This window comes from Blennius ocellaris (genome assembly GCF_963422515.1).
Source record: "Blennius ocellaris genome assembly, chromosome: 10".
Taxonomy (NCBI): Eukaryota; Metazoa; Chordata; class Actinopteri; order Blenniiformes; family Blenniidae; genus Blennius; species Blennius ocellaris.
Genome location: NC_137659.1, coordinates 9997629 through 10021016, shown reverse-complemented (window position 1 = coordinate 10021016; position 23388 = coordinate 9997629). Strand labels below are relative to the sequence as shown.

General features: G+C 38.9%; 4 protein-coding genes across 5 annotated transcripts; 2 read left to right on the top strand and 2 right to left on the bottom strand.

The window, feature by feature from the left end:
• Positions 1-275: 275 nt before the first annotated feature.
• Positions 276-5979, bottom strand: LOC308135037 (uridylate-specific endoribonuclease C). Its single transcript, XM_080502911.1, has 7 exons — positions 5943-5979; positions 3337-3436; positions 2581-2692; positions 2348-2469; positions 1343-1455; positions 830-983; positions 276-699 (listed from the first exon to the last, which is right to left on the bottom strand). Exons 1-7 carry the CDS (start codon positions 5951-5953, stop codon positions 439-441), a joined length of 873 nt encoding a protein of 290 aa, XP_080359037.1. The 5' UTR covers positions 5954-5979; the 3' UTR covers positions 276-438.
• A 718-nt stretch (positions 5980-6697) lies between these two features.
• On the top strand, positions 6698-10437 carry pak1ip1 (PAK1 interacting protein 1). 2 transcript variants are annotated; one of them, XM_080503163.1, is made up of 10 exons: positions 6698-6990; positions 7484-7646; positions 7747-7867; positions 7959-8033; positions 8120-8172; positions 8261-8406; positions 9173-9270; positions 9348-9447; positions 10019-10151; positions 10300-10437. In XM_080503163.1, the coding sequence occupies exons 1-10, from the start codon at positions 6916-6918 to the stop codon at positions 10407-10409; spliced, it is 1074 nt and encodes a 357-aa protein (XP_080359289.1). In that variant the 5' UTR covers positions 6698-6915; the 3' UTR covers positions 10410-10437. The 2 variants fall into 2 exon arrangements, 1 of the variants encoding a protein (XP_080359289.1); XR_013936787.1 differs by lacking the exon at positions 10300-10437 and having other exon boundaries at positions 9348-9561; positions 10019-10149.
• Positions 10438-11325: 888 nt separating this feature from the next.
• Positions 11326-13406, top strand: LOC308135052 (transmembrane protein 14C-like). Its single transcript, XM_080502926.1, has 5 exons — positions 11326-11373; positions 11473-11589; positions 12817-12918; positions 13003-13090; positions 13186-13406. The coding sequence occupies exons 2-5, from the start codon at positions 11514-11516 to the stop codon at positions 13244-13246; spliced, it is 327 nt and encodes a 108-aa protein (XP_080359052.1). The 5' UTR covers positions 11326-11373; positions 11473-11513; the 3' UTR covers positions 13247-13406.
• A 989-nt stretch (positions 13407-14395) lies between these two features.
• Positions 14396-21853, bottom strand: LOC308135139 (serine/threonine-protein kinase MAK-like; the record flags this gene model as incomplete). The annotated part of the gene is made up of 14 exons (XM_080503014.1): positions 21720-21853; positions 20257-20311; positions 20014-20135; positions 18492-18574; positions 18124-18256; positions 17532-17703; positions 17245-17412; positions 16512-16826; positions 16254-16438; positions 16038-16162; positions 15037-15099; positions 14826-14939; positions 14623-14694; positions 14396-14529 (listed from the first exon to the last, which is right to left on the bottom strand). Exons 1-14 carry the CDS (start codon positions 21827-21829, stop codon positions 14396-14398), a joined length of 1851 nt encoding a protein of 616 aa, XP_080359140.1. The 5' UTR covers positions 21830-21853.
• Between the last annotated feature and the right edge of the window lie 1535 nt (positions 21854-23388).

Genomic DNA, 23388 nt, shown 5'->3' with positions numbered 1-23388 from the left:
ACAAATTCCCCATCCATCACAGTCTTCAAGAAATACGCAAAGTTCAATCTTCGCCAAAAGATAACCATAAAGATGTGTAGAAGGACTAATAGATTGTACAAATAAATCAGAAAGCTGTGTGGTAATTTTTGCACCAAAAACAAAACACATTTTTAATTATTTTGCTGAAACTTATCCACTTTAGATCACTAAACTTTCTGGCTTGAATATTTTGAATATGGAAAATAAATGCAAATTCACATACAATCTTCGATACATAAGAAAGTTTATTGATTTTTGCAACAGTATAGATATATTCTCTTGTGAGGAATATTATTGTTAAACTGTTAAACCGATCTGCCATATTTTGCATAAAGGTTTATTTCAAAAGCATTGCATATAATATGATGGGGAAAATAACCTGCGAGTTTGACATTTGACCACTCTGGTGCTGTAATCTCACAGATCTCTGTTGTTGCTGCTGAGCAGTTTGGGGTAGGACGTGCCAATGGATCTCCCGTACCGATACACGACCAGCTCCAGCATGTACTCGTCCACTTTCACCCGCACAGACGTCATCTTTTCAGTGGACATGAGGAAGACGATGGTGAAGAGGGCGACCTCGAACTCTGGGCTGACGCCAATGAAGGAGCCGCCAATCGGCTTGACCAAGCCTTTCCAGCTGAACTGCAGATTGAGGACGTGGTCGTCCTCATCGGGCTGCGATAGGAAAACAATACAAGAAGTGTTTTCAGGTACTTTATCATTATCACTTGCTGATCCGGGACAATCCGTTAATTTTTTTCCCCCAGGCTGCGTATTGAATGATCTGAGACTGAAAACAACCCACTGTATTTTTCTTGTCTCTTGCTTTGTACCCTTTATAGTCCACGTGGTCATGCTTTTCCTGCAGGTAGAACTGGACCCAGTTGTGAAGACCCATGATTTCATGACCGGATTTGGTTTCTCCAACAAACACATGTTCAAATCCACAGGAATCTTCACTAGAATTAGAATAAAATGAGCATCACCAATGATAAGAACGGGAAGTAGCTCCCTTATCTACAGTGTTTGCATTGTGGGTACGACACAATGGAAAAAAACATGTGACTGTCTTGCAAAGAAAAGTTCAATAGTGATGATCAGCAACAAATCAATCACAAATATAAATAACTTAGATTTTGTCACGCTTACTCTATAGTACAATAATATACGGAAATATAATTATATGTACAATAATATATTTCTCCCGTCTTGCTGCATTGAAATCAGCTTTTTGAGTTCACTGTGATCATCCTCTGAGCAAACGATCAAACTTGTGCTTGTTCCCCGTGTTTTCATGTTCCACCGGCGGCAGACTCACCCGCCGCCTCGCTCTCGGTGGTAAAGGCGGAACCAGATGTCATATAGCTGCCTCTTGAACTGCGCAGTGTCTGATGGCGACGTCCCCTTCTTGATGAGATAATTGTGAGCACACTACAAGTAAGAAAGAATTCAAAGTCAAAGCTCTTGATTCATCATTTCTCGTTTAACTCAGCGGCAGAGGCTTAACAAACTAGTGATTTATAGCACAGACGATACACGTTTACTTCCAGTGAGGATGAGTCATTGAGCCACACTGTACAAACTAATAGCATTGTGGCATGCACCTAAACTCATCCTAACAAGGTGCAGCCCCCCTTTTTATCTCTTATTAAGAATAATGGCTGTTTTAAAGCCATTCACACTTAAACACAGAAGGCTGACCCTAAAATGGAGGAAACATAACTTAATTTCCATATACATTTTGTGCTTTAAATATTTTAATTAATTTAGATAATATTAGATATTTTCCAATCAATTCCACCTTTAAAAAAATATTTAGGACTTTCCTACAAGAACCACTAGATGGGGTCATCATAATTTAAGAATGAGCCTGCAACAGGAAGTCCAGGAGTAGATTTATTGATAGATAAGACATTGAAAAGGCAAAAAAAAAATTCTAAAATAAAAAACTGTGACCTTAAGTAAACAGGCTAGGAAAACTAATAAAAAAACTAACATCACATATCTGAGTGGTTTTTATACTGTATTTTTAACTCCAAGCCATTTCAACAAATCCTCATAATATAGAGATCAAGACTTTTCAATGAGTTCTCTTTTTGCACTCTGTTCTTTTATGTAAATAACCCGAAGTGAATCATCTTAAAGCTCCTCGATATGCGACAGAAAAATATGTGTTTGTGAAGACAATAGATATGAAAATGTATTTATTTCTCACCCTAACATAAAAAAAAAAAAGTAAAACGCCAAATAAGCAAGAGTGAAGAACGCTGTTCTGTCACAGCTTTGTAACCTTGTATGAGAATTAGAGTAGAGAGACTTTCACCTTCATGAGCTCAGTCTCCAGGATGGAGTCGATAAACCGCTTGGTCTCTGTGTGTTCTTCCAACGTGACGGTCTCTGACACACCTGTGGACATCTCATAGTTGTCCAACAAGTTGATGAAATCTACACATAAAAAAAAACCCAGCAAAAAAACAAAGCAATATTTGATTATTGAAACATTTTGCAAAAAGTGAGTTGTAATGAAAAATGTGCCATAGAAATACTGCAACTCACGAGAATATGTCTCGATATTCCTGATTTTGTCTTCGTCGACATAGGTGAAGAGTGGAGCCCTGGCACGGTCTCTGGCATAGTTACTGCCCTGGGCCACATAGCCAGCCCTCCCCTTGGTGAAGTAAAATAATAATAATAATAATAATACAGTGATCAGCCAGATGTACTTGCAGGAAACAAGAAACCTAATCAAAATGAATGATACAGGTCAGCATTTCCCAGCACCCAACTGTCAATCCAAATTGCTGATGTCTTCCAACATTCTAGATGGGATGTGTTCAAACTATGGGCCAGTGCTGCCGCCTATCTATTCTATTATTATACTGAATTAGAGCTTCTGCATGAAACTTCCATGTACTTTATAATTTTAACACTAGGTGGAGCTTGAACCGGTAAACTTCTCAACAAAACAAGAATATTCAAAGAAAACTGCTGCTGCTGATGACCAAAAACCGCAAATCACTGTGTCTGTGTCTGTGTCTGTGTGTGTGTGTGTGTGTGTGTGTGTGTGTGTGTGTGTGTGTGTGTGTGTGTGTGTGTGTGTGTGTGTGTGTGTGTGTGTGTGTGTGTGTGTGTGTGTGTGTGTGTGTGTGTGTGTGTGTGTGTGTGTGTGTGTGTGTGTGTGTGTGTGTGTGTGTGTGTGTGGACATAACCCCCTTTTCAGCTCCAGATGAGGTTTGTAATTATTGCTTGTGTCGGTGTCTCTGTACTTTGCATTGCAAAGACGTTGTTGTGTCGGTGTCAGGCAGTGCTGACCTGAGGGGAAATTATGTAGTCCGTCCCTGGTTTGAGGCGGTTGGTGTCCAGATGCCAGAGCTGGTTCAACACCTCAGTGAGCTCCTGGTCGGCCTGCTGACTGTGGAATCAAACACAGTGAATCAAGTCGAGGCGGAACGAGGGATTACAGTAAACAAACATGAATGCAGGTAACAAGTAAAAGAAATTTCATTTCGCCCCTGGTTTTGTGTATTATGCTGGATGGTTCACTGGTGAAATACACGGTTAACATTACACAATGCATGTTCCTCTATCACTGATCAGGAAGCATGAACTTTTCCATGACACGCTCTCTAAAAAGGCACAACGTCTTCCATAACATTGCAACTCAGGATTGTCTGAAACTTCAAGTGGACATTGAACAAAAACTAAATATCACAAAAGTTGGGCAGCATGCACAAATGCCACACCTCTAGAAATCAAGCAGTCACAACGAAATTAAATAAAAATTAATTGCGGTTTTTCCTGCTGGGACAAGAAGAAACTTTTTATGTGGGGGAGAAATCTTGTACCTGGAGCACTTTCAAAGTAAGCACACCTACAATAGAGTACCAACATGTTAGTACTGTAGAGAACTTCCAGAGAGGAGAGGAGAGGAGAGAGTGAGGCGTCCTGATGCTTGTCTTATGCTTGAGAGTAACTATGGCTGGAGGGGAAGTCTGCGTCCCATTTGATTTTACACAGCCAGTCCACATTTGGAAGACTTCTCTCTCTCTCTTTTTACGACTCGTCAAGCCAGACCCCCCCAAACTCCCCTCCAAAGTGCCATGCTGGCAGGGTGAGCAGAGTTTACACCACTTAAATGTAAAATAAAGTAGTCCTACTCATGCTCATTGGACGATCCCATTTTAATGAGGTCTTGCTTAATTAATTCCCGACAGAAACAGCAAGAAAATGCAAAAACTAAAACCATTATTGCATTAAAAAAAAAAAAAAAAGAATTACGCAACAGGAAAACTGCAGAGATCAGTTTCCAACTGATTGCAGACATGTTTACTGTGATATATGCATAAAAACATGTTTCCAGAGTCACTTATTTGTTAATGATATTTAATTCCTGCCGGTTATGAGATCAGATTGTCTTAATTACATGAGCAATGATAAATGTGATCATATCATGTGTAGATTTATACACTCAATTTCAGGGTTTGAGTTCGTGTTCGGGTTAAACCAAGATCTTCACTCAGGAGTCCACCAGCATTGAAGGAAACGTTCACTTTGTTCAGAAAATTATCTTAAAGAGTACAGAGCACTTTTTTTTTTTGAATGAAGCATTCAGTGATTGGAATTATCGTTCCAGCAGTGGGAAGCAATCCAATGTGCTGTTTACATGGACTCTGGACGCATCATAAACAGGGTTAGGCCAGCTACTATAGTGTCATTGTAATTTCTATCAGAAAACGACAAATTCATTAGATAATATTGTTTAAATGGCCACATATAAATAAGATCAAGGATTTATCCAATACCTTATAATCCATGTGACGAGAGTTATTTCAAACTGGTTGTAAAAGCTTGCTTCAGTAATGCTCAAACATAGATTTAACATTAAATGGACAAAAGCAATACAAATTTGAAATGGCCCTTTTTATTGGCCGCGTATATAAAATGTGTTAATATAAACATTTTGAAAAAGTACATGTAATTATTTCCATTGAAACCAAGATAATATGAATCATTGTTCTCATCAAGGCTCTAAATTAATGTCTTTGCTTCTGCAATGAAGATGATCTTGAAATTGCAGTATATTCTTTATGACTGTGGTTATCTTGTGATCTTTTACAGCCTCCTGGTGTTGTCAGTTCATTCTTTGTTAAACAACACAATGGCAACAAGAGCTTGATGCCCATTCGGTTATATCTACCTGGCTTTATACACAATGTGTAATATGACCTAAAATGTTCCACATGAAGTTATCCAACACCACAAGTACTGAAACTCACATCACTGTAGATGATCTTTTATGTAAAAAGTGTCAATAAAAGTCTTGTTAAACTTAATTTAAAAGCCACACCCAAGATGGCCTGTGTCTTGAATAAATGTCCGACACATTAGAGAAGTGTTGAGTAAGAAGCAAATGACAGGAAGGGAGCACACACTGAGACAGAAACTTCCCTGTTCTTAATTTATCATGGGCACATTAATGAGAATCACAAGGGAGTAACTTTTTGAAGAAGTTCCGTTTGCATGGTTGTATAATCTACCTCTGTAATCACATCCAAACACTTGCCTCAAGCACACATCCGCCACAAATCCTCTGTGCAAACATGTAATCTGCAGTACAACAACTGTCTGTCCTGAACCAGGCAGGACAAAGTGTTTAACAAGGAAACTTTTTTTTTTTTTTTTTACAAAAAAAGATGGTTTTAACCAAAAAATTTTCTCAAAGTAACTTACAATAACCATGCATTTTTCAGCATGCATGCATTTTCACATCAAACAGTTCTAGACCTGCAGGAATGTTACAGGAAGTCTGAAGACACATCTGCGCAGAACACAAATTGCACAGAAAGCGGAAAAAAATAAACAACCTGGAAACAGACATTTATCGCATGAATCTCGGTCGTTTCGCATCACAGACTCACCTCCTCGACATGTTTCCGTTCTGTGGAAAAAGTTCTCTCCGTTTGCATCCTTAAGAGAAAAAAAACAAAACACCACAGCATGAAGTTCTCCAAGGCGTCAATCATGACGTTTACAAAGAAAGGAGCCAATCACAAGGCGAGAAAGAGGCTGGGTCCCGCCCTTTTCCGTCTGCGCTCAAAGTTTAATAAGTTTATTATATTATAAATGGTTATCAATGAATACATGGAAGGAATCGTTTTCGTCTCACAAATTGCAGACAAAAAGCAATAATTAGGATTCAGCCTCCAGCATTAGACATATTTAATTTCTCAGGACTACAATTGTTTAAAAAAAGTAATTAAAGTTGGGTGTAAAGTAAAGGTTGTTTTAAAGATAAAGTATGTGTAGTGGTTTTCTCTCTTGCCTCATGGTGACATTTCGTGGGTTTGAGTGGGTCCAACCAAAAACAATTTAATTTTAAGAAATAAATCGATTGATGGAAATTAACATTAAATTCAAACGACAGTAAGTTTAACAGTTGCCAAATGAATAAGAATGATTTGAGTAATTAAAAAACATTTATTTTTGCGAATTTATCGGACTTTTCTTTCATCTTTAAAATTTCTCATTTACTCAACATTTCAGTCAGTCTTTTGCAGTTTATACGAGTCGTGTTTGATTTGATCTTAGAATAAGTTCGATTCACCTCCGAACTTGTTTGGTCATTTTAATCAACGTGCGTCAAATATCCGGAAGTAGTTCTTGCGCATGCGCAGTGGGTCCACATGTTTTCTGTTTAACACGCTCTGCCTCCTGTTTTGTGTTTTTAACACAAATCTCACGGGTCTGCTTTCACGGTGTTTCTCGTGCGGCCGGGTGTTTGGACGGTCGGCAGCTGGCGCTGAAAGCAGATCACTCGTTTCTTCGTGGAACGAAAAGAAGATCTGAAGTTTGAAGCGGGCTGGTCGTCCGGTTCGCCGAGGCCTCGGCAGCATGGCGGTGCTGGAGCTGCTGGCCGGCAGCTACGAGCAGATCACCTTCGGGTACCGGGTGGAAACTGGGGAAAAGGTAAGTTGGCGTGTAGTAGTCGTGTCTAAATGCAAGTGTTAAGACATGTGTAGTGGTCTGAAATATGATCAGCATTCATCCAACAAAAGTACACACACATACAAAGCAAATGCACAGTTAGATGAACATCCACCCTAATGCACCACCCATTAAATATAACTTGTTTTAGGCTAATGCTCAAAATAGCAACTGATTCAATATAAGATGACTTGTTCAACTAGTTTAGTTTGCACTTTTCTCCTTAATATCATCCAGATGCTGTTAAGTTGCTGTGGAGTTGGATAAACAATTAATCTGATTTGTAATTATAAGTTTTCTTTTTGCCATTTCCCATTATGGGTTACCGCAGTTAGAAGATTGTCAATCTTCTAACTCTTTTTTTTTTTTCCTGCAAGTTGAGAGGTGAAGTTCTATCACTCTATTCAGAGTGAATATGAAGCATTTGACATCGAAACCTGCAGAAACCCAGATTGTCTTTTGTTTTCCCGTGCAGGAGTGGACAGCCAAGCCAGACTTCACGCATCACGCTCATACGGCCTCCATATCGGCGGTTGCTGCCAGTGAGAGGTTTGTCGTGACGGGGAGCAAAGATGAGACCATTCAGCTGTACGACATGAAGAAGAGGACCGAGCACGGCGTCCTGCTGCACCATGACGGTGAGGAAGTTTTGTTTCACGACATCTGTGTGTGTAAAGTTTTTACCGTGATTTTCTGAAATGGAGGATAAGTAACTTTCAAGCCCTTTTTGTTTTGCAGGCAGCATCTCTTGCCTTGAGTTTTATGGCTCATCTCACTTGCTGAGTGGAGGAGAAGACGGACTCCTGTGTGTTTGGAGCACCAAGAAGTGGGAGTGTCTCAAATCTATCAAAGCTCACAAGTAAGCACGCTGGAGATACATCCTGTGGTTTCACGTTAACTGTTTTCACAAAAATGTGTCAACTAATTCAGTTGTCTTTATTTCACTTCAGAGGCCACGTCACGTCGCTGTCTGTTCATCCTTCTGGGAAACTTGCCCTTTCAGTCGGGACTGATAAAACTCTCCGGTATGGTTTTAAAAGATCCGATAAAGTCGGTCTGATTTCAATTCTGAAATAATGCAGAGGGTTTTTTTTTGTATTTGTCATTTCAGGACGTGGAACCTCATCACAGGCCGATCAGCTTTCATCAAAAACATAAAACAGAGTGAGTCCTTCCTTCTCTTGAGATTTAAAGAATTGTATCGATGGCACAAAGACCTGCTTTTCATTCATTCATTCATTTGTTGTCACAGACGCACATATTGTCAGATGGTCTCCAGATGGAGATAAATATGCGGTGGTGTTGAACGACACAGTGAACATCTATGACCTGGAGACGGCCTCTGTGTCAGGGACCATCACAAACCCCAAGAGGATCTCGTCCGTCAAGTTCTTAAATGTGAGTTATGTGAACATCATGTGATGCACAGGAGAGGCTGCACGAGATTCGCCTGGGTTGTCATTTTACTCCCCCATTCATCTTCTGTGACGCTTTGTCCAGTTAGTAATTGAATAACCAATCCGATGTAGGGTAGTAACTAACACATGCTTCGGTTGATTTAATTTGATTGTGATCGTCATTAGATTTTCTGTGTTTGCTCTGGACAGACGGCCTCTAATGACAGTTTTGATGTCCCAGCGGCTCAACCTCAGTCTGCGATGTCTCCCTGAAGCTTATGAATTATATGTAAATAATCCTTTTTTGTTCCGTTTGCATTTTGTATATCCTTCAGACTCTCATCTCATGGCTGAGAACGGCTGATAAAAGTAAAGAAGTTGAAATGACTTTAATTGCTAATACAAAAATAAAAAAACACCTTAATTAATAAAAAAAAAATTAGAAGCTGAAATAGATAAAACCATGAGGAAAAGTAAAAGAAAAGCTCTTGGAATGGCTTCAATTGTTCAAGATGGGACATAAATGTATAAAACAACTCAAATTCCCAAACCAGCTATTTAAAGATGACCATAAAAGGTAAAATGGTTAAAATTGCTTGACAAATAAAAGCTCAAATACCTAAAATTGTTAAAATGTTAATGGTTAAAAACAACCAAAATTACCAAGAAACTGCTGAATCCATAAATAAATGGACGTAAAAGGCACAACAGCTAAAAAAAAAAATCATGAAAAGCTGAAATAGCTGGAAATGTAACTTGTCTTTCAGAACTCCATCTTGGCCATCGTGGGAGACGATGAACACGTGAGGCTTTGCGACGTGGGGAAGATGAAATGGGAGTGCGAGTTCAAGGCCCACGAAAACAGGTGAAATTCCATTTGGCGCTCCCGGCGTGTCACAGTATCGTCGGGACGGGAACTCATGTTGTCCGTTTGTGTTTCAGAGTAAAAGCTGTTGATAGTGTGATGATGGACGATTACTGCATGGTGGTGACCGCTTCAAATGACGGCTTCATCAAAATGTGGAAAATCCTTCTTAAAGAGGCGAGTGACTGTCGCCTCATTTGCTTTATCTACGGCTAAAAGGCGACTCCAGTTAGGAAAAGCAGCCGAGTAGGAGACACAACACAACGCTGAGACCCTGAGGTCATTGTCAGGGTGAGTGCGTGAAATAAAATTGCATCATGGAGCAGTTCTCGGAGAAGTTTTCTTGACATTTCACTGTATTCTGCACCAGAAGTTTTGATTCAAATTGGCTTTTACATGAATTTGGTTTACATGCAAATATGGGACAATTTCATCTTGTACACTTTGCGCCGTCACAAAGATAAAAAGATATTACGGCTACATACTTAGCTGATGTCAGAGTCTTGAATAATATCAAATGTTCTTCCATCCACTGAGCCAGGAAACACACAGACGTCACATCCATCATCCTTCTCCTGTTCTTGGCTATTTTCCATTAATAGAGTTTATTGTCTGACCTCTTAGAAGTGCACTGAGAAACATGCCTTATTGGTTGTGTAAAGATCAAATGAAAGCGTTAAAGTCCTTACACTTTGTTATATATGTGTGATAGTTGGTGACGAGCTTGTCTCGCTGCTCCGTCCCGCAGGAAATGGAGTGTCCCACCCTCTTAGGAGAAGTGAACACAGAAGCTCGGCTGACATGCCTGGCTGTGTGGAAACCTTCATCAGTGCAGCAGATCTCAGTGAAAGCTGAAAAATCTGAGGCAACATCATCTGCAGGTGAAGTCATGCAAACAGTGACACTTGTTTCATTTTAGCTGAACAGGCTCGGGGAAATGACTTGGTAATGTGAAGTTATGGAAAATATCACCACTCGATGCTCAAAACAGAGATGTTGTTTTAAAGATGTCCTCTTGTCTGTCCTCAGAACTCGTGCAAGAACTTTCAAGGACAAAGAGAGTCCGAATCATGGCAGAAGAAGTTGTTCTAGAAGACGAAAGCAAACCCAAAAAGAAGAAAAAGGATGTGAAAAAATAAGACTTAACAATAAAATGTTTTTATTCAACCACTGTGTTTTTTCTTAACATTAATGGCCAGATTAGTTGTTTGTGTTTGCTGCGATGGTGCCACAGATTTCTGATCACTTACAGGTAGCGGAATGAAAAAATAATTGAAAGTTTGTGAAGCATTTTGTTTTACACAGAGACTTTAGAGCAGCGCTGTTCAATTAATTTCTTTCACATGAAAACTAGAAACTCAAAAAATTTATTTCAGAAACTTGTCGCATACGCATAATTGATATGTTACACAAAACAGGTTTAAGATGAATGTTCATGTTGAAAAGCATTGTATTCCAAGATTAACTGGATTTAGCATGCAATTCAATTGAAATAATTTTTTTTCACTTGCTGGTATCAAAAAAACTTTTAGGTCAGGATTTCCCCTAATTGGGGAGGAAAAGTTCTTTTAAGCAACAAACAACAATGCACTAATCATGTAAAGTTAAATAGGTGCACTTCTGATATATAAACTCCCAACACCGAGCAAACAATTGACCAAATTGCAAGAACCGTTACTTTGTCAATCCACTTGTCAAATTTTGAACAAGCACTCTGTTTATATTGATGACTCAAATAGATCGTGCATACAGAAGTTACTCTCAGTTTTCCGATGTCATGTATTTATTTTGGTTGTGTTATCAAGGTTAGTCCATTGCTATGCATAGGTCAATCACTGTTGAGCCTTGTGCAAATTAATTTAAATATTTATATATATATATATATATATATATATATATATATATTAGATCATTTAGATTGATATGTGGTGGATCTAATATATTTAAACGTTTCAGTTTAAATAAACTTTTGGTCAAAATGCGAAGAAAATACTATTTTTCTAACGTGCGCGAACTAGAACCGGAAGTGACGTTTATTACTTACGTCCACGCCCACTGAGGTGAAAACTTTGAGGAAATACATTGAGTGAGAGGACTTCAAAGGTAAAAACCAAGGTTTTTAAGCCTTCGTTTAGCACATCTGTGAAAACCGTTTGTATTTATACGTGTGCGCAAGTCGTATTATTGTTCTTCTTCCCGCAGGTTGCAGTTTGTTGTTGCAGTTGTTGTTGCAGTTTGTTGTGATGGCTCTGGACTGGATTGGCTTTGGTTATGCCTTGCTGGTGTCCTCAGGAGGAGTCCTGGGTTATGTCAAAGCAGGTAAAAAAAAACCTCACATTATCATGTTTAACTTACAAATGAATCAAACCTTTCTAGATCAACTAAGGTTTTTGTGACAGGATTGAAGAATCACAGCTGAGTTGAACTAATTTCCTATGTTTAATCTCGTTTGGTGTAGTTGATAAGGATGAAAAAGGGACAATAAATTTGACATTGATTATTCTTTATTGTTTCAGGATTTCCATCAATTGCTAAGGAAGTGACAAATATTCTTCAACAAGTTGTTTATAGCTAGATAGATGACAGATAGACATAAATTAAAAAAACAAGTTAGAATAATTGCAAAATTGTAGATGAAGGTGTGTGTGTCATGGAATTCCTTTTTCACACTTGCCGTCTTCAAACCTATTGTGATAACTGTTCGCCAACTTTCTAGAGTAGTTGACACCAGTACAAGATGTCTTATTTGTCCCCCAACAATCTATAAAAAATATTAATTCCCTTTTATTATGTCTTGAGAGAGTAAAATAAGTACAAAATCCTGAAATTCTGATGCTTCACTTTTATTTAAAGGTGGCACCTTTATTTTTCCAACATACATCATTCATGTGTTAACACATCTCTTCACTCACGCATAATTTGATCTCAAGTGGGCAAAACCAGTAAAGAATTACATTATAATGTATAAATAACTACAACCCCAAATCTCTGTTTTTGTTTTAATGCAACAAAGTATTAATATATCATTAAGAAGTTGACATTTAATGAACTATCCTTTTAGAATACATGAAAAACCTGAAATTTGAATGAAAGATCTGCAATTTCCAGAATATAATGTCTTGAGTTCACCAACTTACTTAACATCGAAGCTTTTTATTACACTAGTTACATCTTCAAAGGCATAAAGCTGGAACTCTAAAGTATAACGGTGAGTTCATAATATGATCAGAATAACTTGCACTATTCTAAAAACGATCTTAAATGTAGACACATTTCTCCATCCACCTGAGTAGCGTTCATGATGACCTCATAATACAACCAAAAGGCACCATCAACTATTATTACAGTTAATGTCATACATTTCTCACAGCTGGAATATTTCATCTTGCAGTCGGATTGAACTCTGTGGCAAATTCTGGCCCGCGAAACCAGAAAAAAAAAAAAAAAAACTCACAAAATACAAGAACATGGGAGATGAAGATATAAACCGCTGCGTGTTGGAGGATATATTTATATGACTCTTATTGTTCTGTGTTTCCTCGTCAGGCAGCATCACCTCTATGGTTGTCGGGCTCCTGGTCGGCCTGTCAGCTGCCGTCGGTTCTTATATGACGTCTCAGAATCCCAGGAATTCGTGGCTTTTGCAAGGTGAGTGGGTTTAGTTTAAACGGTGACAGTACGATGGCAGCTTTACAAACTTTCTATCTATAAAGTGTTGTTCTGAAAACCCAGGTACTGCAGGGACCGTGGCTGTAGTGATGGGACTGAGGTTCCTCATGTCGTTCAAGTTCATGCCAGCTGGTATGATGACCATAGCAAGGTCAGTTTGCTCAATCTGTATTTCATTTCCTTGTTTCCTAATAAATTAGGAGCGATTGTAAAGATACATTTTCTTCTTTTTTTTTCCTCCCCCAGTGTATTTCTCCTGCTAAAGATCATCGTGGGCCGGTCAATGTTGTCATCCAATAACACATAAACACACTCAAACAGACTCTTTCAGTGTGTAGATACTTTTGATTATGAAACAACATTCCTTGTTGTCTTTTTCCATAAACAAAATATATGGAAAGATAAAGTCATATGGAATTTTTTTGTATTTTTTTTAAAGCAGAAAGCTCAAGATATTAAATCTGATACCTTAAGATGTTCTGGCTTAAGATTTTATTTATTTATTTCTGTATTATTATTTTTTTTTACAAATATATGATGCCATAAGTAACTGTTCTTGGAGATTGATTATTTCTGCTTTGGTTTGAGGCTTTCAAAGTGTTGGGTGCTTCGGTGGTAAGTTGAGGTGTTTTAAGCCCTGCGAGTGGGTTGCAGTGACTCATTTTAAGAATAAAATCCACAGTGAGAGCGATAGAACATGTCAAACAAACAAACAAAACATAAGCGTTACGAGTCATTTATAAACTGTTGTCAAAAGTCTCCATATATATGTGTACGTTTACATCAAGTACAGCTCCGTCCTCTGAGGTTTTTGTTCAGAACATATTAGTATATTGTTCTGTTTTGAATGTTCAGTTTGACTTTGAATGTCTATTGTGGTTGACAGAATAGTGGAAGTGCAACAAAAAAAAACCCACCAATCAATGAATCTGATGCTGATCTACAAAAAAAAAAATGTCAGTGATAAATTGCATCACTGCAGTATTTCAAGAGTAAAAGTGAGGAATTGAATGGTACTAAATTAAAACCATAATATTACAGAATGCATGATTATATTATACATGAAAATATTACTTAGTGGATTTTAGAGCAACAATGTGACTCCATGATCCTCCTTCAATGTGAGTAGATCTGAAATCTAATTAGCCACAATAACTTATAATGCATCATTTCAGTTAACTTTTAGACTGATTAAAAAAAAAAAAACATTTGTAACAAAAATATTTTGGAATATTTTGTCCAGTCTTTGACGGATCCGTTATGATTTATAACATAAAAGAAACAGGCCTCCATATATATGTGGAAAATAACTAATTTATTTATTCATAAACAACAGTGACATTAAGTACGGTGTCTGAGACATACTGCAACGGAAATTGGAGATTGATGAATGATGATGATGATGATGATGAATTATTTTCTAGATGAATGAGAAGTACAGATTGGGACTGTGGCGCTATCGGTGACCTCCGTACTTTGCGGTCCAGTCGACTCGGCCGTGCACCGGCTGGGTGTTTGAACTCCTCAAGGCGGCGTTTTTTCCTGCAGGAATCTGAGGGTTTAAAGATTTATTCCTCCGTCCTTCGTAATCTAAAACCAACATGGGGGGGGGGGGGGGTTCCAAAAAATTATATGAAGCTTTCAAATAACGAGCCGATTATTTCCCGCCATATATTTAAATACCGTCATTTGAAGGTAGCAGCTTGTTCAAGGTGGTCTTGCTCTTGGATGGTTTGATTTTGGACGACAGATCAACTGAAACATCAAAGGGAAGAGAAAGTTTGTATAAACTTTGTGCAGGCGGCCTGTCCAGTCTCTGTGAATAAAAGTCAAGGAAAAAAGAAAAGTGTCTCAAAACGATGGAAGATGTCTGGGTGGAGACTCACCAGCTGATTGGCCGCCGATGGGGGCCAGGGTGGTCCTCTGAAGCCCTGGACCTGTTTCAGTCTTCTGGAAAGCTGGCATGAATGGCTTAATACTGCAGTGGCTTAAGAAAAGGTCTTAAAAGAAAAAAAAAAAAAGAAGAAGAAGATCCATCAGAGGTGGTCACTGATTCATACTTTTACAAGAAATTGTAATCTGTTTCTGCAGGGATACCTCTGGACAGGTCCTCCTCCTCTTTTCGAGGCTGCTTATCTGCTAGCTTCGGGAGGTTCACGTCTAAAAACCGGAAAACATATTTATTTTTTTATTTTATTTTTTTATTTATTTTTTTTTCAATCTTCAACACAAACACATTTATTTAACAACCTTTTTAAAACAAAAAAGGAAAACATATTTAAAGATAAATTGCAACATTTCCGGTGATTCTGCTACTTTAAAAAACAAACCCCCCCAAAAAAAAATCAGTGATGAGCAAAAGCAGTGTCTTTCCTCTACATTGTAATGAAAATGTATCTCACTTTTACGAAGAAGACTTCCTGGGTCGGGTCCCCGGGTCAAACCTGAACTGCCACACAGTTTTCTGGGGGCCACCTGGCCTCCAACTGAGCAGCTGTTTTTTGGATTCATACCTGAAAAAGTCGAGCAGGTTTCGGATGCTTTAGATAAATGAGGGTAGAATCTTGTTATCAGGCTAATTTAATCCAGTTATTTCAGCTCTGATCATTGATTTGTCAGTTGTTCTGAATAAAATTATGTTTATGACCAGTTTTAGAGGATTACGTTTCAAGATTTGATGTGAGTGTGGCTTATAAAGGATGTATTCACACTGACATCACTGTTAAACCATTACTGGCCAAGCAAGCATGTCTGTGTGTGCTTGAGTTCTGGTATTTTTAAGCCTTTTTAACTACTCACGATAACATGATTTTTTTTTTCTTTCAACAGGAGTTACTTTAAGTCTTTGCAAATGATGTATATATATGTTTTAATTAGAAAGCGTGAAAAACAAATAAGACAAATGTAGGGTAATTACTTTGCAAGTAACTTCAACAATCCAGTCACCAATGTCATTTTTAAGCGATGAATTGTGAGGAAAATATGTAATTTTAGGTCCAAAAAGGCCCTCCAATAATACCTTTCTTGAAACGGTATTTTCATGAGGGCCTGCGAATGTGTTCAGGTGCTTGGTTTAATGGAACAGTGGTTCTTCTCACCAGGCACATATCTGGACTGGCGGAGGTAGTGCTGTTTAGCAGACAAAGTGTTTGAGTCCGCTCGGGTCAGCCCAGCATTGCACAACAGCTTTGCTCCTCCAGTGTTGGTCTTTGACTCCGAGAGCCTTAAAAAACATTTTTTTTTTAATGCATAATTGTATGTTTGCAAAGCACCGATATGCTTGCTAGCTTGTAAAATGCATTTGGAAGTAATACCTGGGCCCAGCCACGGTCCTGTTCGTCAGAGAGGTGATTGCGGGTTTTTTAGAGATGGAAACTCCGGTATCGGTGTCGTCGCCGTCGCCCCAGCTGTCAACTGATTTAAAAGACGTCTGACCCCATCGTCTGCGTCCGGTCCGAGTCCCAGTTGCCCAGTTTTCGGCTCCTGTGGCAGCTCCTCGCTGATTATGAAGACACGGTTGAATAGGATTTTTTTTTACAGGATTTTGATGTGAACTTGCAAAATCAGGGAACTGGAGGGATACGTACGGCTTGAAAACTGCCCGGCTTCCGGTCCTTCACCAGACTGAGAGGCTCATGCTGGCCTTCAGTCAGGGTGCCAGGACACTCCAGGTGGTGTGTGCTCGGCTCTGTGTTGTCTTGAGGAAGGGTGGTCTGCTGCAGAGGCCGGTGGAGCAGCTGGCTGGAGTCCAGCTCTGCTTTACACAGCAACAGCGGCTTCGGTTCGGTGGCTTCTTCAAGCACTTTTCCTTGGGCCTTGTGCTGTTCTATGTGATTGAGAGGGTTAGCGAGTGCCTGGCCTGTGTGGAAGTACGGATACCTCAATGCCTGGAAAGACGGTCAACACAAAACAAAGACCAAAAAAAAAAAAAGAGTTCAAGTTGGATCATTTGTAAATGTACAAGTTTGGTTGATTTTGCATGAATAATTCAGAAACACTGTTGACTGTGGCCTGCTACTCATTCTCAACCACCACTAGTCAACAATTAATAGTTATTACAGCTCCCTCAAAACACCAATTAGACAAATCTTTTCCTTTTAAACTATCTGTATTTCCAGTCTTCGCTGTTCTCGCCTCACACTACGCACCACCAAACGCCAAGTGTGGTTTTATATCAACAGCCAATGGCGGACGACTGATCCGACTGGAGCAATGACGCCAACAACAGATGTTCTTTCAGTCATTTGAAAGTATCCAGGTTGTTCCAAACAATCAGTGCTCAATGTGACGTGTTTGTCGAAGTACCTGGGTGGCACTCGGCCTCTTCAAGGGGTCCCACTGGAGCATGTTTTTCATCAGTGCGATCGCTTCGTCGCTGGCGTTGGGTATCAGGACCCGGAGGCTTGCTGGGGCAAACCTGGGGAAGCGGAAGTTCATGGACGTGGCCAGGTTGATGCCCTCAGGCCAGTCCGACTGATGAGTTGGGATGAGATTTATTTTAGTTTAAACAGTACAAAAACAAAAAAAAAGTACATCGCCGAAATTCAAAGAGTTTTAGTTTTTACTGCTCAGTTATCGTGGAGGTCCCTCACCTTCTTCAGGGTTCCCAGCACCTGACATATTTTGAAGATCTCGTCCACCTCACTGTTCCCTGGGAACAGGGGTCTGAGGGTGTACAGCTCCGCCATGATGCAGCCCACCGCCCAGATGTCAATGGGCGAACTGTAAGAGCTGGACTTGAGCAGGACCTCTGGAGCTCTGTACCTGACATCAAGAGTCGCGTGGAAACACGGAAAATGTTGCTTCCACACTTTCGCAAATCTCTCTTTCTTAATGGTTCTTATTTTCTTTGGTAAACATGCACATAATGCAGTTTTGACTTGAATGTTCTTCAGCAGGGTTTGCACGTACGTTTCACGCAAAGAGTTTATTCTATCATGTCGTATAAATAGAGGATACCTTGTAATTGAGCTCTAATGATCTCAGTAGGGATTATCCTCTGTCTCGCCAGTTTACCTCCCTCTCTCTGTACCTGATGAGATTTACCTGTCGACATCAGTTTAATTCCACAGTCTTGTTCAGGTGCCCGCTAAAGTAATCTGAACAACTAAACAACAACATCCAACCATAGATTTGCAAATAGGTTGTTTTTTTTTACCAGAGTTTGGAGGAATTCAGTCTCACCATCTTGTTGACACATAATCTGTGTAAGGCGGTTGAGAACGGATTTCCCTCGCAAGTCCAAAGTCTGCAATCTTTACAAGCTCTGGGCCCATGCAGAGCAGGTTTTCCGGTTTCATATCACGATGGAAATAACCTAAAGAAAACAAATGACATTGAAGAAATGCTTGTGTGGGTTAAACTTATCTTATTTTCCAAACTCTTATTATATTGTATATATACTGTATTTCAGCTTCTACAACTTTTAAAAACAGGACCACCACAATAGGACTCTCTAACTCTTCATTTGTAACTCTACGGATTCACAGCGAAGCCAAGGCCTGCGATGTAAGGGAAAGGAGAAAAATGGAAAGGCAGGAGGAGTCTCTTACCATGTTTATGTACAAATGCTAAGCCAGATAATATTTGGAACAGAATGTTCCTTATCTCGTTTTCAGAAAACATCTTATCTTCCCTGGCAGCGGCGAAATGGTAAAAGACAAAAGAAAGAAAGAGTGGATACAAAAAAACCAACATCTCTGCAACAATCAAAGTGAGAATGACACCAACACCCACAATCGCTAAAAACAGAGTTGATTTCTTTCTTTTTTTTTTTTTTTTTTTGTGGCCTGAGAAGTTTGCAGAGTTAAGCTCTTGTACTGCTTACACCTCCTCTGCTCAGTCAAGAGAAGTGAGTCATTTGTGTTGGGCAGGGAAAAAAAACCTGTGAAGTTTAAATTCTAATCCACAATAGAAAATATTGAGGTAATTATTATCTACATATGTTCACTGCGACAGTGAGTTTCTTCTGGCTAAAACCAAATAGTTAGTGGCGGTTTTTAAGAGTATGTATGGACCAGAACGGGTGAAGTGATTAATAATAGAGTTGGCCTTCATCCGTCCACGTCCGATGTAAATGTCTCCGAAAGGGAGTCGTGGTCTGTTTTTAATGTGCTTTGTCAGCCTCTCCACCTGCTGCAGGTCATTCCTGTTCTCCAACGTACAGCTGGAGATATGACCATTCAGGAAATGTTTACTTCTACTTTGATCTTTAGATGTTTCATATCCATTTTGTTTTATTTTTGTTTATTTTTATCTAGATTTTTCAAATTCTTATTTTCTTGTTTGTCTAATTCACTATTGTTATTGTCAATCCTATGGCAGTGTCGCAAGGAAATTTGACTATGGTGTTGGTGGAGAGGATGGCTAAATCATCAGGTCTATGAATATCAATAATAAACCAAGCAAACACGTTTTTTTTGTTTTTTTTCACATACATGAGCCTCCAGAGTCGAGACTAAAAGTGTAAAACATAAAGCCTTGCAGTCCAATTTGGCCCACGAAATGACAGCATCAAAAACAGAAAACATTGACTTTAACATTGACTGAACCAAATATTTATCATATTTCGAGATTCAATAGAGGAATTAAGGAATTAAAGCAGAGAGTAAAAATGACATCTTTGACACTGGAGCAATGTAATAGATGAATGGATGGATTACGTGCTGTAGTTTCCATGTAAAATAAGTGACTGATATCATGATGATTCCAGAAACAGATCAGTTACCTGCAGAAGTGCTGATTTGGATAATTGTTAAATAAAGCAAATAGGCAGTGTGAACAGCTGGAAGGTGTCATGTCCTGTTTAAAAACATGGGAGCTCTTCTCCATAGACAAGTGGCAAATATGAGCAAATGTTGGAAACTTTCCTGAATGCCGTCCTCACTTTATGAAGCCTTTAACACTATTTGAAGTTCAATTCGTGGCCTGATATATAATATAAAACATGACAGACACTTCTGAATGTACAATTAAATAAGTCACATGCCTGATGCTCACACTGGAGGATTGTGTTTCCTTTGGGCTATTTAGATTTGGAACTTTCTTTTTTTTGAATGGTTGTGACAATCTTACCTTTCTTTCATGAGCTGATAGAGATTTTCTTTCATGTACTCAAAGACAAAGTAGAGGTAGTCGTTTTCTCTGACAACTTCTTTCAGCTTCACCACGTTGACATGGTTCAGCTTCTTCAGTGACTGACGACACAGACGATACGGGAAACACATACACAGAGGTCTTATTAAATTGTTTTAGCCACGGTACTTATTTTGAGGTATTTTACTTCTAACTTTGAAGAAATTGAAGACGCGTCCCTACCTTCACCTCTCTCAGATTCAAGCACTCTTCCCAAGAATAAAACTTTCTCTTCATCCTGTTAAGAAAAAACAAAAGTCCAATTAGCATGGCTATTATGTGTTAAAGTGTAACTCGACTACTATTGATCAGTGACACATCAAGCACATGTTTTTATTTGATCATTACATTTCCGCTCCTTCGGCTGTTGAACTGGAACCGTTGTTTCTGTTCCGCTTTTGTCAACATTTTCAATTTTGTGCTGATGATTTGTGCTTAATATCTCTGCACTGATAGGGGATTGTACTGCGTGCCTGAGCGTGATTAGAGCAAATGAAAACAAATCATGTTTTACAGGAAAGACCACCACATAAAATGACCTTTCCTGCGACTACAATGAAACTTTCATCTTTGGAAGCTAAAGACAACTTTATTGTTATTGTTGTATAAGTTGCAAGTTGCAATAACTTGCTGCTGTGACCCCTGTAAAAAGCAGCAGATACATTTTATTCTATATAAAGGGTGCTTATTTTTTTGTTTCACTGTTAATGTATGGGAGAACTTCTTTAAACCTGAAGCAATTTAGTTGTTGTTTCCTCCCTTGTTTTTGAAATACTTAAGATATTTATTTCGAATGACAGAATAATAATAACTACATCAAATCTGAATAAGTGCTCTTGTATAGTTATGATACAATTTCAAATACATACTTTTTCTTGACTGTTAAATGAGTTTAAAAGTTCAGGATTTAAATCTATAGTCCTACTAATAGACTTCACCTGAACCTGTTGCAACTTCAGATTTTTGTTTTGATGCCTTCCGATTGCTTCAAAGTGCAGAATGAAACACTGAGGTGAACGCCCTTCGGCATTTTATTTCATGTCTTCTGTCCAGTATCATTCTTTAGAGTGTACTTTGTTTTATAAAATAAATAAATAAAAGCCTAACCACTACTTCTAAGCCTCTACCACGTACACAGATACAAAAAGTAAAATAAACATTTCATGTCTTCAGTGTTATCGAATAAAAAAAAATGTTTTTCATTGTTTTTAAATATGGAGATGCACTTTTACTATTCATTTTTCAAAATCTTTTTTCTATATTTTTAAGGCTGCTACTTCTAGTCAAAGAATAAATGTACTTATTCCACCTCTGCTTCATATGGAGGGGTTGTATACTTTGATTGTGATCAGTCGCAGGACTCTTCAGTAACTTTACACAGTAATGTTTCGAGACACGTCATTACTATTTCTAACCAAACGCAATTTCCTTCACAGCTCATGAATTACATTTTGATATACCCATAGGGGATTTAGAAAACCACTATTAACAGTTAAACATATCATTTAAATAGGCTTTTAGAGGTCATTATTTCCTATTTATTTATATTAACCATGTGAGACGTGTTCAGGCCGGTTCTCTGCAGCTCGTCAGGGTTTAATCTACTTACTGCTCTGAGACAAACAACACAGTTCATCCATGTTCACCTCTTAATGGCCACCAGCTCCCCAGTCTCGTTGCTCCTGCCCAGCAGGACGCTGCCATAGGTGCCGTCCCCCAGCTGCTTGAAAGTGGTGTAGCGGTTCATCGTCCACATGGATCCCTGCTTCTCCCTCAGAGAAGAACCATGAGTGTCCCACATAGTCCAGGAGTCAGTCAGTGACAGCCGAGTGGCATCCTTCCACGGGTCCTCCTGCTGTGATCCCCCTCAGAGGCGTTCACTGTATCAACACCGAAGCGAACCGTCCGCCCGTCTTTTATTGTGCGGGGGTAAAAGGTTCACCTGGCAAAGAAGAGTGGAAAAGTGAGCGTCTGCACCGTGTGTCGCCTATCCTAATCTACGGCTTTGAGCCCGCAGAGGAATGGTGATCCTCAAGTGGAAGTGGATTACAGTTGTCAGGTGATCGGACGACGACAGACTCACAGAAAAACTCAACACCAGAGTTGATAGAAGATGAGTTAAACTGAAGAAAAGTGATGGAGGAGAAGCCACCGAACCCAGCGAGTGATGATTCTCACTCATGCTCTCTTGTTGTTAATCCCTATTTCCACTCTGACACTGAACTATCTCTACCGGGCTTTCCTTTCATATTCACTTAACCCACATTTTGCTGTGAGCTGGAGTATGCACTCCTTGTGCGTAGATAAACAAATTAGGGCCAGAGTATTTATAGGTAACAGAAGACTGGTTCACAGGAAGCAACAGTGCAAGTCTTCTGAAAGGATGACGCCAGTTTTTTTCCCCCACAAAAGTCATTTAATCATCATTGTGGGGGGCAGCTTAAAAAAATATCATCCTCACTATCAGAGGGACCAACTATAATCAAGCGCATCACTGTTAAATTTCTTCTTCACCATAAGTGATTATTCTCATTTTGTCAGAATTTCAGATCCTTTTTTTTCAGATTTTCGAGCATAGGGATGTATATGTGATTTTTGGACGTGCGCCAGTAATTTAAACCATGAAGCATAGAGAGAAATAGGTACAATATCGAACATAATTGTTTTCCCCCTTTCAGACTCCTGCACTGAGGGGGTGTGATGACCCATGTCTTGCAGATCAGTTATAATATCAGCATCATAGGGAAAGAAAAAATTAACTGAGTTATAAATATTCATTAATTCCATCCAATGATCAACGCAGTCAATGGTGTATATACTGTATACACTATATGAATGACGTGAATTCTTATTTCTCGTCGTTGTGCCTCTAGCTCTATCTAGTGGTTAATTTGTGTCCCTGCATTTAGTTGCAACTGGCCCCTAACATCAGATTTACGTTACATGTCACAATGTTTAGTCAATATTTAGTTCAAATGAACCCACAGCCAGAAAATGGACGCAATTCGCTGCTTAAATTCACAACACGAGAACATTTTATTTTCAAAGGGAAATATATGATTGAAATTGAATAAGTCTGATTCCATTTGCACTGAGATCTAAAGTCAAGCACCAGATGATTGGCGATACACATCTTTACAGAGATCCGATTAAGACATTTTCAACCAATAAACATAGAAATAATAGAGTATAAATTTTAATCTGTATGACAACGGTTGGAAATTACATCTGAGTTTCGGAACTTTTTTTTTTTTTTTTTTTTTAACCGAAACGGATGTATTTACACATTGAATAACATGCTTATTTCGTTTTAAT

What these genes read in the sequence shown, in the direction of transcription:
- LOC308135037 (XM_080502911.1), bottom strand. An exon ending in ACTACATAATTTCCCCTCAG is followed by an intron (nt 2,693 to 3,336) that starts GTCAGCACTGCC and finishes TACTTCACCAAG; the next exon opens with GGGAGGGCTGGCTATGTGGC. An exon ending in GAATATCGAGACATATTCTC is followed by an intron (nt 2,470 to 2,580) that starts GTGAGTTGCAGT and finishes TTTTATGTGTAG; the next exon opens with ATTTCATCAACTTGTTGGAC.
- pak1ip1 (XM_080503163.1), top strand. Translation starts at nt 6,916, where the DNA reads ATGGCGGTGCTGGAGCTGCTGGCCGGCAGCTACGAGCAGATCACCTTC. An exon ending in GGGTGGAAACTGGGGAAAAG is followed by an intron (nt 6,991 to 7,483) that starts GTAAGTTGGCGT and finishes TTTCCCGTGCAG; the next exon opens with GAGTGGACAGCCAAGCCAGA. An exon ending in CGTCCGTCAAGTTCTTAAAT is followed by an intron (nt 8,407 to 9,172) that starts GTGAGTTATGTG and finishes CTTGTCTTTCAG; the next exon opens with AACTCCATCTTGGCCATCGT.
- LOC308135052 (XM_080502926.1), top strand. Translation starts at nt 11,514, where the DNA reads ATGGCTCTGGACTGGATTGGCTTTGGTTATGCCTTGCTGGTGTCCTCA. An exon ending in CCTGGGTTATGTCAAAGCAG is followed by an intron (nt 11,590 to 12,816) that starts GTAAAAAAAAAC and finishes TTTCCTCGTCAG; the next exon opens with GCAGCATCACCTCTATGGTT. An exon ending in GAATTCGTGGCTTTTGCAAG is followed by an intron (nt 12,919 to 13,002) that starts GTGAGTGGGTTT and finishes CTGAAAACCCAG; the next exon opens with GTACTGCAGGGACCGTGGCT.